The following is a 20,720-nucleotide window of genomic DNA, read 5'->3' as shown; positions in this document are numbered from 1 at the left end:
CCATTATTAGACTATCGATCATAATTTTAGCACTTCCATCTAATCCACAGTATTTTTTTTATAAATACAAATTAAAATATGTTCAATGTTTCTGTCTTGTAATCTTTTACGACATATGACATACGACATACCTGTGTAATATACACATGTGCATACCTGAGTAATCTGTACAAAACGGATAGCTACATGACACTCAGCACAGCTGCAAATATATATATATATTGTTTTTCCAAATTGCGGAGCCCACTGTAAGGATGAGTAATAATTTGACTGATGGCAGTTCACTGCGCTAGGATTTTCCTGCAAACAATTTATTAGGCTGTCTGCCAGTGGCGACTCATAAGCGAAGCAAAGGTCAACACTTCTATATTATTTAAGTAAAAGATAATAATGACAGTAATTTTGTTTTAAAGTATTAATTTCTTAAGAAATGCTACACATTTGATGCTATTTATCTCCTTCAATTTGTTGTTTCCCTCTCAAACGTGATTGGATTGTGCAGACACCACTGATTGGGACAGCCTATCAGCAATCACCTTCAGCTTTCCGCCAAAGTCAACTCCATGGTCAGATTTAGATAAGAGACGAAACCATGGACGAAACAATGGATGAAGACGCAGCAGGTTACTGGATGCCGGGAATTTGCCAACCCGTGGCCCCACCTCGCCAGACTATTTCAATTTGCTGAACAAGTTAATGATAGTTTTCGCTTCAAGTGTTTCAATTACAAAATAGTATTTTGTATTTGAAATACATGTATTAGAAATACTGCCCATCCCTGGCAACATGGTACAAATATGGAAATGACTTGATTTTACTTTCAATTCCTTTTACATTCTCCAAGGTCATTAACATTTTTCATAACTCCATGTAGGACGTTTCTGTACATAAATGTAAGCACTCTGGCAGTAGTAATGCAATAATTAGAAAATGTACTCTTGTACTCTTGATACTCAAGTACTTTTAAAAACAAGTACTTCAGTACTTTTACTTAAGTAGACATCTGACTGTTGTACTTTTACTCAAGTAATGAAGCTGTGTACTCTGTCCGCCTCTGTTCATATCTGACCTGCAGAGTTGCAGAGTGAACAATTATTTGCTTTTGTTTTACGTTTTAGCAATGGTGGCAGTGCCAGATGCTAGGGTTGCATGATTGGGATAATGCAGGATAAAGATGAGTATATATAAAGGTAAAGGGTATAGGTAATGGGAAAGCATAATGTTTAGGCCACTGGCCATTGTTAAAAAACAAAAATACAATCCTGAAGAAATAGTAGCCTGAATCCTTACGTTTCAAATGAAGGAAAAGTGACCAGCTAACTACAGGCTAGATAACTCACGTCTAACTGTACGTACATACCGCCGCCGACTTGAGCTTCCAAAGCTTCAGGAAGTCATTAATTTTCAATGGAAGCCGGCTTCTCTCAGCTGCCAGAAGCGGCAAATCCGTCGGCGTCGCGTTTTGGGTGTCTTGAGCGTCAAGCAGAAAGTTGAAAGTCAGTCAACTTTATGGTAGTGAGCTATGACGCGGTTCAGCGACCAACGACCAGCAACCAATCGAATAGAATAAAGTATTAAGATAGAACATGATCGAATGTAAAATGCTGTCACGTCAGAGCGGCCAAAGCGTCTCTATACTTTTTTGACAAGCGTCCTTGACAGGGCGACCAGAAGCTAGTCTAAGAAAGCATCATTCCAAGCAGTCAATTGCCTACGTAATGCCCACTGAATTATTCAATATATTGTGTTTTTGACATAGACTTAAAGGAACACGCCACCCAAAATCAGTAGTGATATATGTTCTTACCGTAACTTTCACGAGTTGAGTCGTACCTCTCCCGCGTCGGTAGGTGCACTCAAACGCTCTGTCGCGCGGCGCGAATGTGTTAGCATGTTGCTATGCTAGCGGGCTCTGCCGTGGCCGTAGAGAGAGGCACATAGCAGTATTCAAACACCTCCACGTTTTACCTACTTAAATACAGTTGCACAAGTAGTTGATGAAAAATGTTAGGGCACACAACATGAAACGTGACGATTTTCCAAGCGAATAAACATGAGAACTACGATGTGTGGCGCAATAGCACTTGGGAGTACTTCGACCTAGCGTGGTAATATTATTAACACCTAATTGTAGATCCTATCCACCACAGAGTTTAGAATCCATGCTGGATCGACCCTCAGCCTCTCCCTCCCCTCTGAGCGAGAGAGGCACACACACTAGAGGTGGTGGCTGGTTGTTTTAATGTAGGCTATATGGGTGATGCAGCGCTGCTGACGTGAGGCTAGAAAGCCCTTGCCTGTTCTAGAAAGACTGATCTAATGCAGCAAATATATTAAAAGGCAAAAGTCGTACATTGGCTAGGCCTATCCCCAGAATATCAGCAGCAAACTCAGTCTCTGTCGCGCAAAACAGTCTCCAAATAAAACGCACATCGGCCTGTTGCCTATTCTGCCAGCTTGTGACAATATATCGTCCAAAATGCTTGATTGCATTGCATTCTCCACATTTTTAGCTACATTTTCATGTACCACATCAGCATTTTTGTTCAGTGAATCTTTTGTAAATTGCTTTACAATTACCGTCGGGCCCTTGTCAGCAGACTTCGGCTTACCTCTTGCCATATTCACTCCTTGTCTTCCGATGTCATTTCTGAGTCATCTACAGATGTTCACCTCCCTAAATAGAACCAACTTCAACCTGTGTTATATCCTAGATGAGACTGCCTGGGTTATTTTGTTTAGATATTAGCCTATATATAAAACACATAATTGTAGCCTACCATTCAGGGAATAGGCATTTAAAAGAGAGACAGAGAGTGATATGACTAAGAAATGACATCGGGCGATGGCAGTGCGAGATGTTCAGAACGTAAGAGCTAAAACTTCTACAAACTCACTAACATCCACAGCGGAAAAAGAAGGTAAGAAAAATAGTCGGAAAACTTAGATGTGTAAGGCAAGCAAGCAAGTTTGGCGGTTGTTACTAAAAATGTGAACATGCACGTTGCATTGTTGTGTGGTGGACTTTCAGAATGAATGGAGTCGGAGTTTCTTTAATATCGAGGCGTCATATTTGTCCGATGGCCTGCTATAAAATTAATTGCGATGTCTGTCTGAAAAAGACGCGCTCGTGCAGTCAAAATGAATGGGAGTCTTCAGAACAGGCTTGTCAGTCAACCTGACATAACAGTGTGTAAAGTAGCCTATAATGTGAATGACTTGTTATTTTATCAAGGATTTCTTTCTTTTTGCAAAAAATAAAGTACAATAGGCATTAATTAGTTGGCCAGGAGCATGCTGAAATTATGTGGCAAATTGCGTTTTTTATTACAATGATAAAATTGTAAAAGGACGTGACCGAGGCTGAGGCAAGCCAGGCAATAGGCCTATAGGCCCGACGGTAATTGTAAAGCAATTTACAAAAGATTCACTGAACAAAAATGCTGATGTGGTACATGAAAATGTAGCTAAATATGTGGAGAATGCAATGCAATCAAGCATTTTGGACGATATATTGTCACAAGCTGGCAGAATAGGCAAGAGGCCGATGTGCGTTTTATTTGGAGACTGTTTTGCGCGACAGCGACTGAGTTTGCTGCTGATATTCTGGGGATAGGCCTAGCCAATGTACGACTTTTGCCTTTTAATATATTTGCTGCATTAGATCAGTCTTTCTAGAACAGGCAAGGGCTTTCTAGCCTCACGTCAGCAGCGCTGCATCACCCATATAGCCTACATTAAAACAACCAGCCACCACCTCTAGTGTGTGTGCCTCTCTCGCTCAGAGGGGAGGGAGAGGCTGAGGGTCGATCCAGCATGGATTCTAAACTCTGTGGTGGATAGGATCTACAATTAGGTGTTAATAATATTACCACGCTAGGTCGAAGTACTCCCAAGTGCTATTGCGCCACACATTGTAGTTCTCATGTTTATTCGCTTGGAAAATCGTCACGTTTCATGTTGTGTGCCCTAACATTTTTCATCAACTACTCCTGCAACTGTATTTAAGTAGGTAAAACGTGGAGGTGTTTGAATACTGCTATGTGCCTCTCTCTACGGCCACGGCAGAGCCCGCTAGCATAGCAACATGCTAACACATTCGCGCCGCGCGACAGAGCGTTTGAGTGCACCTACCGACGCGGGAGAGGTACGACTCAACTCGTGAAAGTTACGGTAAGAACATATATCACTACTGATTTTGGGTGGCGTGTTCCTTTAAGCATCTACATGGTCAGTTAGGCTAATTTCTGCCAATCAGACGCGCAAGTACTACTCTTTTTAGTTATTACAGCTCTCTGCTCATATGCCTCGAGGAGAACTTGCTACTCCACCTCTGAAAAATACGGTGCCCTTTGTTTCGCCGTTTTCACTCATAGTTTCGGCTCTCAATAGATGATGTAGGGTCTGGGAACTCACCATTGGCAGTGTTTGTAAGCAGAGGGGCGGGATAAACGATTGTCTTTCAAACTACCTCTGGAAACAATAGGATAGCTCTCCAACTCATGAGCCCCATGCATTTTCCCAGCAGAGCTAGTTGGCTAGTTGATAAAACGTTTAAATCGAGTCATTCTGTTTGCCAGCAGCAGCATCCATCTTCTTTGTTTTCAAGTAGCAGGGAATTCATGCAGAACCGTCGCAACTCTGACGTCATTATGTTAAGCCCACCCACCAACTCTATATACAATGTGATTGGCCTGATCGAAGTTTGATTTTTCCAGCTCGCAAGCCAACGGAGAGTGGCTAGACAACCCTTGCTGCTGCTAGGGTGCGTCTAGATTTCTAGGCTAAAGTTCGCCATGAATTCGCACAACCCTAGGTTAACCAACACGGGTTTGATTTAACTAATTTGTAACCGGTGTTTTGGAACAAACAGCTCAGGTTTAGTCGTTACAGGATCAGACAACCTAGAGTTTAGAGTTTCTCAATTTGGGGTCATCCCTATGTGCCCCGGGTCCTATGTTACCAGCTCGGGGTTAGGGTCAGGGTCCTATGTTCCCCAGTCCCATACAAAAGTGGGGAACATAGGTAAGCTACCCTCAGTTTGTTAAACCTCCTTTCTGGAATACCCCACAAGCTCCGAAAACTGGAAAACAAAGTGGGGTCAGCCTGTCCCCTACACAAAAATGAGTCTGGAAATACTAATTAAAAATGAATTTAAATATGAACATGAACACAAACAAACGTCACTTCCTGCGCAATCGCAGAATAATGGAAGATGAGAGCTGCATAGCTAACAATGTCACAACATACAGTACTTAGGGGGCAGCCGTGGCCTACTGGTAGTAAGTAGTAACTAGCATGCTAGCTGTCCAAGCCAGTAGGCCTAATATTAGCTGACCAACTGGCTTAAAAGAATTATCCGGAGTAAAATGCACTTTAGATCAATTTACGGATGATTGGGAGTACATACGTTGAGTTGACATCAAAATCATGTCATTCGGATGTGTTTTGAGAAAGTTCGATTTTACCGTTTTTAGTCAAAACTCGTTAGCCTGGAAGTGACCAGGGCAAGTCATTTCGCCGCTACAAAACGCTATTTTTATACCTCCTCTACAGTTCCAAACAACATTACACTTACGTGGCAGTGAGTAGAGGGTCCCTAAAGCCAAACCGAAGTATCCCGAGGTCTTTATGTGGTCGGATAGAGAGTCCAGAATAAATTTCATCAAGCCAGTACCTTTCCGGAAATGTTGCTGCTGCAGCTGGCGTCTTTAGGGGAAAGTCCGTAGGAGTCGATTGCCGAGTGTGGAGTAACACGCTCTGGAAATTCACAATTTCGTCGCCATTTAAAAAAAAAAAAAAAACATAGTCCAGTCCATACAACTTCCTTTCAATTTCGAAAGAAATACTGGACTATGTTTTTTTTTTTTTTTTTTAACGGCGATGAAATTGTGAATTTCCAGAGCGTGTTACTCCACACTCGGCAATGTCAACTCAACGTATGTACTCCCAATCATCCGTAAATTGATCTAAAGTGCATTTTACTTCGGATAATTCCTTTAACCGCTTGACAATGAATGTCTTACAAACGTAAACTGAGTAATCTGCAACTTTTGACAATCAGACATTTATTGCCATCATTTGCACTCAACAATGCACAGTTACCATGCAAGATAACTAGCCTGGGTGTTCCCATGCTGCCTTGCGCGCGATTTGATTCACGCTGCTAAGGCAGCCTGGAGACCATGGAGCTCCACCTACGAGGGTTTAGTGATCCTACCCGATAGCCAGAGTTACATAGACCTCTAAAGTTTGCCTACAAAAACATACCATCTTAGCCCAAATAAGGAGATCCGGTATCTTGAGATTTTTTGTATGGAAAAATAACATGGGGATTTTGAATTATTGCACCTGTTAAACTCTCGTGAGGACGAAGAAATCGGAAATACTGTGATCTTCGGTACGTGAAGACGGCACACTTTGATCTTTGCTACCCCAGAGCTAACTTACAATGCAACTTGCCATAGGTAGTTACAGTATAGCTTCAATTCAATCTCCTTATGGTCAAAGATGGCAGCTTTGGTTCCTTTTTGCAGGCGAACTTCAGAGGTCTATTGCAGGAGATGTGGGCCAGCTAACACTAACACAGAAAAGACCTGTTAAGAATTGATGTACCCTTTTGGAAACACAACTTTACAGTAAAAATACTCTTTTGTGGCACTTTGATAAAAACTTAGATGCTGAATGCCTGAAATCACCAAAATTACATAGTCAAAGATTATAATTTACCAACTATTAAAATGATAACGACAAACTCTCATGTCATAAATGTTAAAAGCAGAATAAAACAGAAGTGTAGTCTTTAATCTATATTGCTGATGTTTAGCATCATATTCACATATAATGCACATACATTTCATTCTAACAAACTTAAATCACTGTACTCAATCACAATGCTATATTTGTCATATGTGTTCAGTTACTGAGGGCTTGACCTTTTGGGTTCCACACCTGACATAGTAGAGGAATAAGGGCCGAACAGCATCGTCTCTCAGGCCGTAGATCAGGGGGCTCAGGCAACGAGGCAGAATGAGAACAAAGAGAAAGTTCAGGTAGCGCAGGTCCCTGAACAGACTGTTGCTACTGGCCATAGCCAGGGCTCTCTCTATAGTTCCATAAATAAATGTGTTAACACAGAGAACTAACTGAACAAAATGGAGCAGTATGGTCTTATGAGCCTTCTTGGCAGACTCTTTTTCAGCTGAGGCAGATTGAGCTGCAACCATAACATTAATGTAGGTGAAAATTAAAATGGCAGTTACCGTCACAAAGGAAAATATGTTGAAGCCTTGAAACACATTAACTTGCCATGGTGACAAAAGAAAACTCTCTCGAGTACAGAACATGGGATCTTTAAAAGATGCCGGATTCACTATCAGGCCATAAATAATATCTATCGAAATATTTATCAAACTGAAGTGCCAGATGAACACAATAGAAATACCTGCTGTTTTTCGGGTCACCATCTCACTGTGTCTTAATGGAAAACAAATAGCAATGTAGCGCTCAAGCGACATCACAGCCAGATTCAATGCAGCGTTGCAAAATGTTGCCACTCCCACCAACGAGATCAGTGCACAGACGGCCTTAGGAAACAGTTGTACAGTAAAGGCCAAAATATAGAGCAACATTGAGACCATTAACTGAACGCTATCATTACAGATCATGTGGGCAAACAGGATATAGCGAGGCAGCTCTCTGAACACAGGTTTACTCAAGAGAGTGTGAAACATGATGCTGTTGATGCAGGTGAAAAACAGGGACATGAGATTGGCCACAAGAAGTTTAGACAGCGGACCTTCATTCATTTCCACCTTGAACATTTGCTGATGCACCAGGGAAGAGCCTTCACTGGACTGGTTAGTCATGGCCATCATGTGCTATACATATATTATTTAGAATTTAACAATATTTTGGTAATAACCATGTGTAGAGGTTGTTGCTTCAGCTGTCTGGCTTATAGTTGATAAAATTCTGGAAATGCATCAAAATAATTAACACACTTCAACAAAAAAATGAACACTCAGACCAAGGTCAAACTACAGTATGCTGACACTCACTTGATAAATATACAGGTTCAATATATATCGTTTTTAAACTATATGTAACACTATTCACAGAGATATACTAAAATGCAAATATCTTAGAGATTAATAATATATCACACAGCCAGCATATTTTAAACACTGTTTTTTCTAAAAGATAACAGCCAATTGCAGTAACACGCTTGACAAGCAAATGAGCATCAGTCTGTTTTGCTGTGGGTTTGTGTTTGTACTAAGGAGGCGAATTTGATGGTTCAGAGAAGTGATGTCATTTGGTGGACATGCCTCTTATGAGCTGGGCTATCCCCAATCCACGACAAGAAGAGAACACCAGTCATCCCTTCAGTGAGGTGAACCTCCAGGATTTGAGTTGCTGTGTTCCAGTCTTTGTTATAACTTATAAGCATCTGTGATGTAAGGGCTGGTGTCACAATTCCAGCCCTCATGGTCACGTGGTCAGGTTCTCAACTCCCCCTCAGAGTCAAGCAGAAATGTACAACAAAATAAAGGGAGAACACCCATCATGGGGCCTCACATTCTAATACAAATCAAGCAGAGATGTACAACAAAATAAAGGGAGAACACCCATCATGGGGCCTCACGTTCTAATACAAATAAAAGATTTGATCTTACGAGTGTGTACGCACAAATCCATGCCAAATTTCAGATTTATACAAAAAACATTGACGTGGAAGAGTGTACTCATCTTTATGTCAGGTTTTAACTTGCCGTACAAACCTTTCCTTGTGGTAATGTTGTGCAGCAGAGAGTCTGAATTCTAAGAGTAATGAATTTTCAGAAATCCAAAGCCAACCACACTTCTTTCTTTGAAATAAGCCTGTCTGTTATAAATATCAGTAAAGGCTCCTGTAATTTATTTTTAAATCAGCATGTACACTGCTTACTGGTTCAGCAATGAAAGGTTGCTCACATAAAGTGAAATGACTTGGGCCTATAGTCAAGGGTTATTTCATATAGCAAAATATTTCAACACAGTAGAGTGGATACATTAAAAGGAAATCTTACAGGTAACCTGGTTAGTCTATATTTTGTGTTCCCATATTTATAAAATATTTATAAAACATTTCGGTCTATCTGATATTCACTCTAAACAGTTTAATTAGCCAATGCTAAATGGCTAAGGAACATGGCATTTGCCCTCCTGATCATTTCCAACTATCCAAGAATTGTTTAATGTTATTTTAACCTGCTATTTTTTAATCACTAGACCACTAAGGGATTGATGTTATCCTCTGAAAGCAGGACATCTTCATATCTAGCCCTTAGCTGCAGACTGCTCAATTATTTGCTTTTGTTTTATGTTTCATCAATCATAAAGTAAGCTAGTGCCAGCCAAAACATACCTAAAAAAATGTAAATGTCTTGCCTAGAATTTTATCCATTTTAATGTAAATCTAAACCCTTTCAATTGTAGTATAATGTTGTCCGATCTGTTTACAGTTGAACAATCGTACGCAACTTCAAGCCCATGACTAGTTCATACAGGAAACTCTGTGTGACGCTGCTAATTGGTCGTAACGCCAGTCCCGTTTCTTTTGCCAGGGTATATATTGTAACGTCAGTGTCTTCCGGACTGAGTGCTATGTTTCCAGAATGCAATATGTGTGAATGCTAGATTGTGTATGTGTGTTGTATGTGACTACCATGTTTGTGTATTGTGCTTGTTTTAGTGACTTCCCTTGTGTTTCCTGTGCATTGTTGTCTGAGTGTGTGATCCCTGCTTCTGCTGAATAAACCTTTGAGAGGACAACTGTGAGTCTCATCAATCGTTACAATATATATATACACTGCTCAAAAAAATGAAGGGAACACTTAATCATACACTGGATCGGTACTCTGACACTGTTTGGTTCTGAGCACAAGTAAAACTTTTGAGGCGAGTGTTTTATTTTGCAAGAACTGTCAGACATTCTGTGAATGTAGTTTGAGAATTGGAAAAAGGGTGGAAGGTTTCAAAAAATGTGTTTTAACAATTGTAGAAAACTGTAAGTGTTCCCCTTGAGCAGTATATATATATATATATATATATATATATATATATATATATATATATATATATATATATTTCCGCGGTCAGATATCAGACTCACGCAGCTTCTTTGAGATGCGAGCGCTAAATTGCTTGGTATTTGCAGTTATACTTGCATTTCTTACCACGATGTCTGTGCATCAAGAAGAAGCTTCAGAACTTGACGAGTCGGCCTCAGACAAGATCAGACGGAAACCAAGGATCCCAAATCTCGTCCATAGATTCTTCTCCTCCACACTGCCGGAGCCAGAGGATCCCCGGTAAAGACTCGCCGGAGCCAACGTCTGGCAAATCCAAGTATTTCTTTTCGGATAGGCCTGTGTCCAAAATTCTTGAGGATCTATTCCACCGAAACATTTCCCCTCCACCAGGTCTCTCTCATGAAGACTGTGACGACCCTCTGCTCCCCCTGCTGTCTGTGTAGAGGCCTATGCATCGACTGTGAGGTGGTTAATTGACTGATTGCACCTGGAGTGGGTGTGGTCTATATAAGCCTGAAGATCAGCCTCACTGAGGCTGGGACTTTTTCCGACATTCTGACTTTTGCACTCACACACACATCGAGACTTTTATTCACCACATCCAGACACTCAACATCCACAACATCCAGACACTCAACATCCACAACATCCAGACACTCAACATTCACCACATCCAGACACTCAACATCCACAACATCCACACTCAACATCCACAACATCCAGACACTCAACATCCACCACATCCAGACACTCAACATCCACAACATCCAGACACTCAACATTCACCACATCCAGACACTCAACATCCACAACATCCAGACACTCAACATCCACAACATCCAGACACTCAACATTCACCACATCCAGACACTCAACATCCACCACATCCAGACACTCAACATTCACCACATCCAGACACTCAACATCCACAACATCCAGACACTCAACATCCACTCATTTGCACACACGCTTTTCTCTTTTCCATGTGCTCACACATCCATTCTTTCAAACTCTACTCCGTCATTGCCGGCATTTCCATCTTTGCAACTGCAACCAGTAGCCCTATAATATCCCCTAGACACAGTTTACCTGTTAGTAAATAAACTTAAGTATTGAAATAGCATTTTCTTTTTTTTTTTGTGACTTGGATCTCAGGCACAGAGGGTCAGGACTGTATAGGTGATGAAGGGTGACCAAGGGGAGGGTGTATCCTGAGTATTCTTTTTTTATTCTTTTTTTTTTTTATTGAAATTGCATTTGGTGTTGGCCTCCATTTCATGTTTGCTGCCCACACGAGCCTGGGCCGTAACACAGACCTATTTTTATTCTTACACATAAGCCTCTTAACTGCGATGGCAGTGTATGAGAATGTTCACCACAAGTGTCCAGTGGTGACTGTCACAAACAGGTCCAATGAGGACATCATAGACCATGGGGTTGAGCTGAAAAGATGAGCACATGAGCACCTGTGCATTGCAATCACCTAGCCTGGGTTTTCCCCATGCTGCCTTGCACGCGATTTTATTCACGCTGCTAGGGAGCTGGGATTCCATGGATTTCGTTTTCACCTCAACAAAGGAACCAATCACAGAACGGAGGGGGGACAGCAAGACGATGACGACACACCGAAGCGGTTATGAGCTACGTACAGACGCATTTGATAGACATTTGTAGCACCCAAAAAACGGCTCTGGGCATTTGTAAACCACGTTTCAAATAAGAGAAAATGAATGTGTAGTTCCCAGACCCCATCTCGATGAGATGAGGTCTGACGTTAGCCAGGCTAGCAATCACCCATTTATTCTAACATATTTTGACAATACTGACCTTATTTAGTCCCCCTGTATGACCCTTGCCCTACAGCAGTCATTCGGAACGAGTCCACATAGAAGACTTTCTTGTCCAGTTGGCCTCTGACCTTCTCCGAAGAGCACTGGATGAAAGCGTTCATCACCTTAAAGAACACATGTGTGGAATTACATTTTCACATCAGCAATATGTAAGCATTCAAGGACATTTGACACATGCATTTACCTCACTTTCAACCTCCTTTCCTGGGGCCAGATTGCTCAGATCCCTGGAGAAGATTTTATAAGGCCCCACCTTGCTCCACAGCACACCTTGCCGTTTCCCAGACCAGATCTCGTCTATCACTGACATTTAGAAGGGGTAAGGCATTTGGCATGGAGAAAAAACACAAATTAGAATACAACTAATATATACTTACATTCCTCTGGGGAGACACCAAGGGCTGAGAGGCACTGAGGAATGGCAGATGGAGGGGTCATTGGGGTGTGGTCAGGCTGAGGACTGGGAGACAAGGGGGCTGTGGACCAGCGGACGGGAGGGACTGAGGACTGGCAGATGGAAGGATGTGGTCAGGCTGAGGACTGGCAGATGAAAGGATGTGGTCAGGCTGAGGACTGGGAGACAAGGGGGCTGTGGACCAGCGGACGGGAGGCACTGAGGACTGGCAGATGGAGGGGTCATTGGGGTGTGGTCAGGCTGAGGACTGGGAGACAAGGGGGCTGTGGACCAGCGGACGGGAGGGACTGAGGACTGGCAGATGGAAGGATGTGGTCAGGCTGAGGACTGGCAGATGAAAGGATGTGGTCAGGCTGAGGACTGGGAGACAAGGGGGCTGTGGACCAGCGGACGGGAGGCACTGAGGACTGGCAGATGGAGGGGTCATTGGGGTGTGGTCAGGCTGAGGACTGGGAGACAAGGGGGCTGTGGACCAGCGGACGGGAGGGACTGAGGACTGGCAGATGGAAGGATGTGGTCAGGCTGTGGACTGGAGACAGGCTGTGGACTGGTAGACAAGGGGTAGTGAGGACTGGCGGATGGAGGGATGGGCTCAGGCTGTGGACTGGAGACTGACTTACGGGGGATCTGTGGCTGGGGCTCAATAAACTTTTTGAGTTGGTCCAGATTTATTTTTTTTATTTCTCTCCCATTGGAGGCCAGCAGGTCTACACTTTTGCCCTCAATACCGGTGACTGTGTATGGCCCCAGGAGCTCACTCTCCATCTTCCCTCCCTTCCGCTGCTCTTCACAGATGTTCTTCCGGAGGACTTTGTCCCCAACCTGAAATTGGTCATCCATTCCCACAGACAATTTCCTCTTCCTCACGCGGTCTTGGGAAGCCTTTCTATTTGCCCTCATCTTAGGATAGACCTCCCTTTGCACAGCTGCAATGTGAGGACATAGTTTCTCCGTAGCCACTAGGGCCTCCAATTTTTCGTGGCTTATCTGCAAAAGTATGACAATAACTTTGTGAAAAACAAACTGGTTACTGGTTGCCAAATCTATTCCAAGTGCAAGAGAAAAAAACGCTCCTACATGTCACTTGTACATGCCACTAGCCTCCCTCCTGTATAGTGAATAAAATGGGGCGTATTTTGTTGTGCACTGCTTTTTGGTGCAAAGCCCAACAACTGTGGGCTTGATATATAGTAAAGGTCCCAATTATGTGGATGATCCTTCACCATTTTCCTCAAGGCTCTGAAATAGAAAACAATTGTTATGAAACACATTATGACATGATATAACATGAAATAAGTCCATAAGTCCATATTCACCCTTGAATGGTTCCATTCACCGTCTCCACCAAGCCATTTGTGTGTGGGTGGTATGGTGAACACAGACCCCTATTTATCTCAAGCTGCTCACACAAGCTAAAGTTGATCTAGGAACATTCATTGAATGAGACAAAGTAGTGTCTCTTCTGGAAAATGTTGGCCAAAATACAGTCATACACAATGTTCACAACTTACTTTATTGACAAACTCTTTCCCCCTGTCTGTGAGGATGCGTTTGGGTGCACCATGGCGGTAAAAAAAATCCATGATGTACTCCGCCACCAACTCTGCCTTTCTTGCCTGAATAGGGTACCTCAACCCATTTGGTCATGTAGTCTATCATGACACATGGGGCCCTGAATGGGGTACACCTCAACCCATTTAGTCATGTAGTCTATCATGACACTCATGTGGGTGTGGCCCCGGTTTGTGGCTGCCAGCTTTCCATGGTCCATTCTCACCACTTCAAATGGTTCGGACACCTGAATTGTAAAGCACAGATCATCAATAACATTTTGTTTTATTGAAAATTGCTTATAGTCTGAGCGAATTAGGGTTGAAGGTGGAAGTAAATACAGCAAAAGGATATTTGGTATCAATCGAACCGTAATTTCATGTAGATTAAGAATTTCCGGTGCCTACAGCGCAGATTTGTACCAGAAAAAAGATATACAGCTTTGAATGGACCATGGTATAATGATTATTGGGCCAAAATATATATCTATATTATCACATATAGATATTAGCTGATATCTCCCATACTGGTAAAAGGATCTTTACCAAACTTGATGTACTTACTCACCATAAGTTCTTGATGAAATTAGTAGGTGTTTAATGTCTTGGGGTCAAAGGTCAAGGTCACCTGAGGTCATACTTGACATGCAATGTTTGTTTTATACCTCTCAAGCAGATTGAAGGATCCTCATTAAACCCAACACAGTTAATTAAGCCTAAATTAACTGATAAGGCATTAAAGATCATGGGGTCACAGGTAGAGGTTAAAGGTCATGAGGCTATAGGTGGCTGAGGCATAGAATCCGCTTAATTGACATTAAAAAAGATTAAGACATTTATTAAAGCAAAACAAACTTTATTTTCTGTATAAAAACAGTTGTTTCAAAATCCACATCTTATTTTAGTATTGTAGTAGTAGCCTCTCTGAAACCAGGGGACATTTTCTAGCCTGGAAAATCCAGTTCCCTGTTAATCTAGATGGATTAAGGGTCTGGCCACGAACAATGTAATGGCCCAACTCGAGGGGCGGCACCAAGCATGCATTTGAAAATCTCACTGCATGCAATTGGATAACACTGTGACCAATGTTTACTGACCTCCAACGTTGCAGCGCTGTCGTCATCAGTTTAGTTCGCCTCTGGCCCGCATATATCAGATACGCCGATTTGATTGGTTCCCCGGGATGCAAGGGGTAAAAGTAACCTGCATCATTGCTCATTCCATTGTGCTCTCGCGAGAACTCTGGATTTCCAGGGTAGACATTTTCCACGACAGTATTCTGATTGGAGTGCGCTTCTCTGTTTACTTTTCGACGCAGTACTACTAACCACTGCTAAGAAACTACTCCCTCAAAATGTTATGCAATCATTGAAATGCAAGGATAGAATAATGTTAGAAATATAAAACTATCAACACAGACATTTACATCGACAGTCTGCCGTTATAATTTATTTGTCTGCCGTTATAATTTATTTGCCTGGGTGTACTGTGGAGTGGGTGAGACTGTTTTTAGTGGCAGGCTAACATACTGATTACTTGCGCTAGCTTAGCACCTGCAAACTCTGCAACTAGAAGGACTGGATGAAACGTGTTGAAAACGGTCTCCACTGATAAATATCACACATGCTAACTTGGAAATTAGGTCCTTTGTCCAATATCCTGAACCACCCTTTAAAAATGTGTTGTTGCCTATAGCAATGCTATCGTAAATCAGCTTTTGCAAGCCAGTGCTACAAGATGATAGCTCACCTTGGCAGATAACGCAAAGATCTGCGCATATGCCAAGTTCCTCTTCAAGTGCTGTCTCATCATCCATTGCAGTGAAATGGAAAATAATGAATCAAGACAGTACTGAGCACAACTAAATACTGATATTCATCCCAGGGGAAAATATTGCTTCTTACAACAGTCTCATCTTTCAGAAACAAAATTTAGAAAATGAACTTCTATCTTAATACTTTGTGTCCCTTAATGTGCTTTGTAAAAAATTATAAGGTGGCTTGTAACTAATTAATTAAATCCCATTTTTTAAGAGATTGACAAATTCGTATTTAATTATATTATTGATATCTACCGTCAAAATCTTCCAAAATATTTACATATTATTTTTTGCCCACCCGTAACTTCAACTGAACAGATAACAACGGACATGCCACATTACTAACATAAAAACCTTTAAGACAATGCTAGTCTTCAGGGTTACAGAAATTGCCAGGAGAAAGTGGACACCTTGTCCATGAAGGGAAAAATAGCAAGGGCCACAGTTAACAGTCATACTAACTTATGGAAAGTCACCACAGCACAGAAAGCTATAATTTACAGCTGGAAGTAGCACTGCTTGTACTGTGGAAAGGACTGCATGGGCAATTTTGAAAGAGATATTGGTCAGGTCATGACTATGCTAGTGGAAGTATTTCACTGCTATGTAACTGCTAAGCACATTTGCCTACACTAATTGCAATCAGAATGTTGATTCTTATATACAAAGGAGGGGTATTGAACTCATTGTGCTGTAGATAGGCACTCCCCATGACAAAAACAACCAAGTCTATGTTGTGCAACATAAAAAAAATGCTATATTTACAGTAATTGAATTGAACATGGCATGTTGATAAGCATGTCTCCACCGTCTATAACCTTGTATGTCAGGGGATGAAACTGACCTTAACCTTTGACCCCATGGCCCTGAGTCCCTAAGTTCATCTAACTTGTATAGACAATAAATGTACTAGAGTTAATAAAGATCCATCAGTCTGCTTTGGAGATATGAACCAAATACTGCATGCGAGTTATTTGTGTGACCCCTTGTAACCTTGACCTTTGACCTCAAGACCTAAATTGTCTTGCCAGCTCTTTGACAACTTATAGTGGGTAAGTAGACCAAGTTTGATGAATATCTTTCAATTGGCTTAAGAGATATCACCTAATATCAAGATGTACTAACATACGTTTTTGGCCCAAAACTCATTGTGCCATGCTCCATTCAAAGCCCTATATATTTTTTTCGGTACAAATCTGCGCTGTAGGCACCACAAATTCTTAATCTACAGAAAATTACGATTCAAATGATACCAAATATGCTTTTGCTGTATTTACTTCCACCTTTGACCCTTTTCTAGGCTTATTCGCTCAGACTATTAAGGATGTGAGCATTCACCTTTATCGGATTATACTGCGTTTTGTCCTTTATGGTGTAGGCCCTCTTCATTTGACACTCCTCACACTGGGCAGTCTAACAAAGACATGAAGTCAGCGTCACATGGACATAACATTCACAGACATCTGGACCAATAGACCTCTGAAGTTTGCCTACAAAAAAGAACCAAATCGGCCATCTTTGCCCATATAAGGAGATCCATGTTAATTGAAGCTACTGTACCTATGGCAAGTGTCACGACTACCTGGCTCTCAGTAGCAATGACATAGGGGAGACCACACCGTTTGTTAGTTAAATCAAAAATAATTTATTAAAACATTAAGTTATACGATGAAAACATAATTTGATTAAATAAGTGTATCAAGTCAGTCAATGAAAAGCAAGAGAAAGCTAATCAAAAGCGTAGTGCAGATCAGTAAAGTGTAGGCTATGTGTAATGCAAAAAGGATGGTGCTGCCGCCAGCATGGATGCCAGAGCAAAGCCCAGTGGAGCAGAGCCGACGCACTGTGCATGGCAGTGAGCAAACAACTGGCAGGAGATGTCTTTAAACAGTCCCGCCAATCAGCTGCTGTCTAGACCAGATGGACTGAACATAGACAACTCCCCCTTCAGACTGGGGGGAGAGAGAGCGCCCAAACATTATATCAAAGGTGGAGTGAGCACACCCAGCACGGCAAAGCCGGGCGTGACATCAGTTGCATTGCAAGTTAGCTCTGGGGTAGCAAAAATCTAAGTGTGCCGCCTTCACGTACCGGAGATCTCACTCAAAGGCAGTGGACAAAAGTGTGTTCAAGAAAACGTCTGCATTTCAGACTTTTTCATCCCAGCGAGAGTTTAACAGGTGCGATAATTCAAAATCCCCATGTTATTTTCCCATAGGAAAAATCGCCAGATACCGGATGTCAAAGACGGCATCTTTTTTGTAGGCGAACTTCAGAGGTCTATAACACTCACCCATTTGGAAATGTTCTCTTTCATGCCAGGCCACCAAAATCTTTGCAGGATTGCATGGAGAGTGCGGTCCACACCCCAGTGAGCCCCATGACCACTGGCATGGAAATGGATGAATGGGCTGTTTGCCTCTTCTGGGCTGCAAAGAACTTTTGCATAATGGTGCTGCTGCTCACCCGGTTTCCTCCTACAGAAGTAAAACAGTTCCCCATCTAAGGTGTGCACTGCATTATCATTGGAAATAGCATTTCAAACATTGACATAATGAAATAAAGTGCTGTTTGACTTGCCTCGTACTTCATAGCTTTTCGTTCTCCGCTTCAGGACATACCGTTGTTCCTTGGTGAAACCAGGAGTGTATACGTTCTTCAGCTTGAAGATAAGAATTTCTTCTGCTTTTTTAGGGATCCATTTCTCTGTGTACTTCTGAATTTAACACTCAATTTCTATGAATAGCCACTCGCTACACACCTTCATGGTTTCTGGCCCATTTTATACATGCTGCCTTGTGTGTGATGTACGTAACGACGTAATTGATTGCCTGCTCACGTGGTTAGGAACGTGTAGTGATTTAGTGATGAGAGACACCTGGAGAGGAAGAAGTTTAAAAACAGTGCATGGTGCTTGGAGGGGGAGAGGGCAGACGACGGAAGACGGGCAGAGATGGTGTGTTGGCGTGGACATAGTTAGGACCAATCCCCATTTCTCCCCCCTTAAAACTTCCACTTGGTTTTGATTGCCCTCAACATTAAAGCCCCCTCGACAAGGGAAGTGGAGGTGAAGATGTTTCCCTATGAATTGGGACGCCACTATATGCAAATTAGCGTAGCGAACGTGCTCACCTACGTCACACGCAGCACTGACGTGTCTACCGGTAGTAGCCTCCTACTATTTTCATTCAGGAACATGCCCGTTCCAGCAGTCATTGTTGTGTGGGCTGTGCTGGTATGTCTGGTTAATCAACAAAGATATTCGTGTTCATGTGAACGCCAGAACACACACCTTAAATATTGACGAACTACCCAGATCAGATATATAACGTTATTTGATGGGCAGCCTCGCTCAAAGCACTCAGCAGACATCATGAACATCGTCAGATAGCTTTGTGAGATATTTTCTAACATTAGTGTTCAAAACTCAACAGTCCATCAGATGTGCATCAAACTAACATATTCCAACATATTTCATACATTTTAATATGCTTATTTGCGAAAATATATGAAAAATTTGGCCGGCTCGCTGAGCTCGCACGGTATCCTGGGTAATTTCATCTCCCACTTCGTTTTAAGCCTGCATCGGTCCTGGCTATGTTTTGAGGGTTGATTTTAAGGGGAAAATAACACTTCCCCTTGCTCCCTAAAGTAATGGGACACCCTAGCCCTACACGTGCACGCACAAAAACAAGGGTTAGGGCAAAAATCTAGGGGTAGGGAAGGTATTGGGACGGGCCCTTAGTGTGCTCCTATGGACAGGACATTTGAAGTGATGCCATTGAACTGAATCAGAAGACAAGATTCGACGTGGGACGCTATATTTTTTGGTGACTTTTTTGTGGGTATCTGGGACGCCGGTGCCCACGGACTGAACGTGCCATACGGGAGGGTCTTGAAGGCTGCCGGACAAGGGAAATGTCGATAGGGGAGGGTCTCGAAGGCTGCCGGACAAGGGAAGTGAGGGAAGTGTCGATACGGGAGGGTCTCGAAGGCTGCCGGACAAGGGAAGTGTCGATACGGGAGGGTCTCGAAGGCTGCCGGAGAAGGGAAGTGTCGATACGGGAGGGTCTCGAAGGCTGCCGGACAAGGGAAGAGTCGATACGGGAGGGTCTCGAAGGCTGCCGGACAAGGGAAGTGTCGATTGTTTTAACCGTGTTTCATGAATTGTGTGTGTGTGGGAGGGACGGGACAACTACTATGATTGAGTATTGGAAATCGCGGGTGGTTCTTTGTGGATGTTTCAGAATGTGTTGATTATTTAGATGTAGGCATTTGAGCCATGGCATTAGAAAATATTGCTTCTTTTCATAAATCCAAGGAACTTATTATAGCTGTTTGACAGAGAGATCATGCGTTTTCAGGCCAGGGTAACCAGTGGATTTAGACCCATTGATTCAGAATCCGTGCGCTGCCTGGTGAAATTTATGACAAATCCTTGCAACCGGATAGGGCAGAGGTGTATCTACCGTAAAACTTCAAATAATCGCCGAGTCCCTAAGAGACGCCTGTCTCTTTTAAACGCCTGGCGTGGCTACAGGTTTGGGTTAAAGGCCGGTCTCCAGTAGAAGCCTGGTCTGTTTTTTAGTTTCGGGTTGTATTTAATGTTCTAAAACCCGTCAGATTGTCTGTTTAAAGATTCGCAATGACACGAAACCGTTACAGAAAGGAGGTTACAGCAGTGTGAATCAGATGTTGCATGTCGTTACAAGCCGTCGCAAGGCATTCACATGTCTGGTCACAGTTGCAAGGTTTTAGAATGTTGCATCAAGTTGCTGCTCATCTCGTTGCGAATCTTGGGTGTGATTTGGGCTTAAGTATGGCGCAGACTGCCCACGTTATGATTACCCCACTAACACAAAACGTCAAGGGAACGTACGGGAACGTTAGTGTATGGTTCCCTAAAGGGTAGTTCGAACCAAACCAAAAACTAACGGTTAGGGAACGTTACCTAAGGGTTTCTTAACGTTCCTAAACGTTAAGGGAACCAACCAACCAAAACGTTCTCCT

General features: G+C 42.5%; 1 protein-coding gene across 1 annotated transcript; it reads right to left on the bottom strand.

The window, feature by feature from the left end:
* Nucleotides 1–6,905: 6,905 nt before the first annotated feature.
* Nucleotides 6,906–7,874, bottom strand: LOC143099441 (odorant receptor 131-2-like). The gene has a single exon (XM_076262427.1). It carries the CDS (start codon nucleotides 7,872–7,874, stop codon nucleotides 6,906–6,908), a length of 969 nt encoding a protein of 322 aa, XP_076118542.1.
* Nucleotides 7,875–20,720: the final 12,846 nt, after the last annotated feature.

The sequence above is a fragment of the Alosa pseudoharengus genome, unplaced genomic scaffold (genome assembly GCF_046254945.1).
Source record: "Alosa pseudoharengus isolate Yale_2024_CS ecotype anadromous, Long Island Sound unplaced genomic scaffold, YU_APseudo_1.1 YU_APseudo_1.1_scf_28, whole genome shotgun sequence".
NCBI lineage: Eukaryota > Metazoa > Chordata > Actinopteri > Clupeiformes > Clupeidae > Alosa > Alosa pseudoharengus.
This window is presented reverse-complemented; position numbering and strand designations above follow the sequence as displayed.

What these genes read in the sequence shown, in the direction of transcription:
- LOC143099441 (XM_076262427.1), bottom strand. Translation starts at nt 7,874, where the DNA reads ATGGCCATGACTAACCAGTCCAGTGAAGGCTCTTCCCTGGTGCATCAG.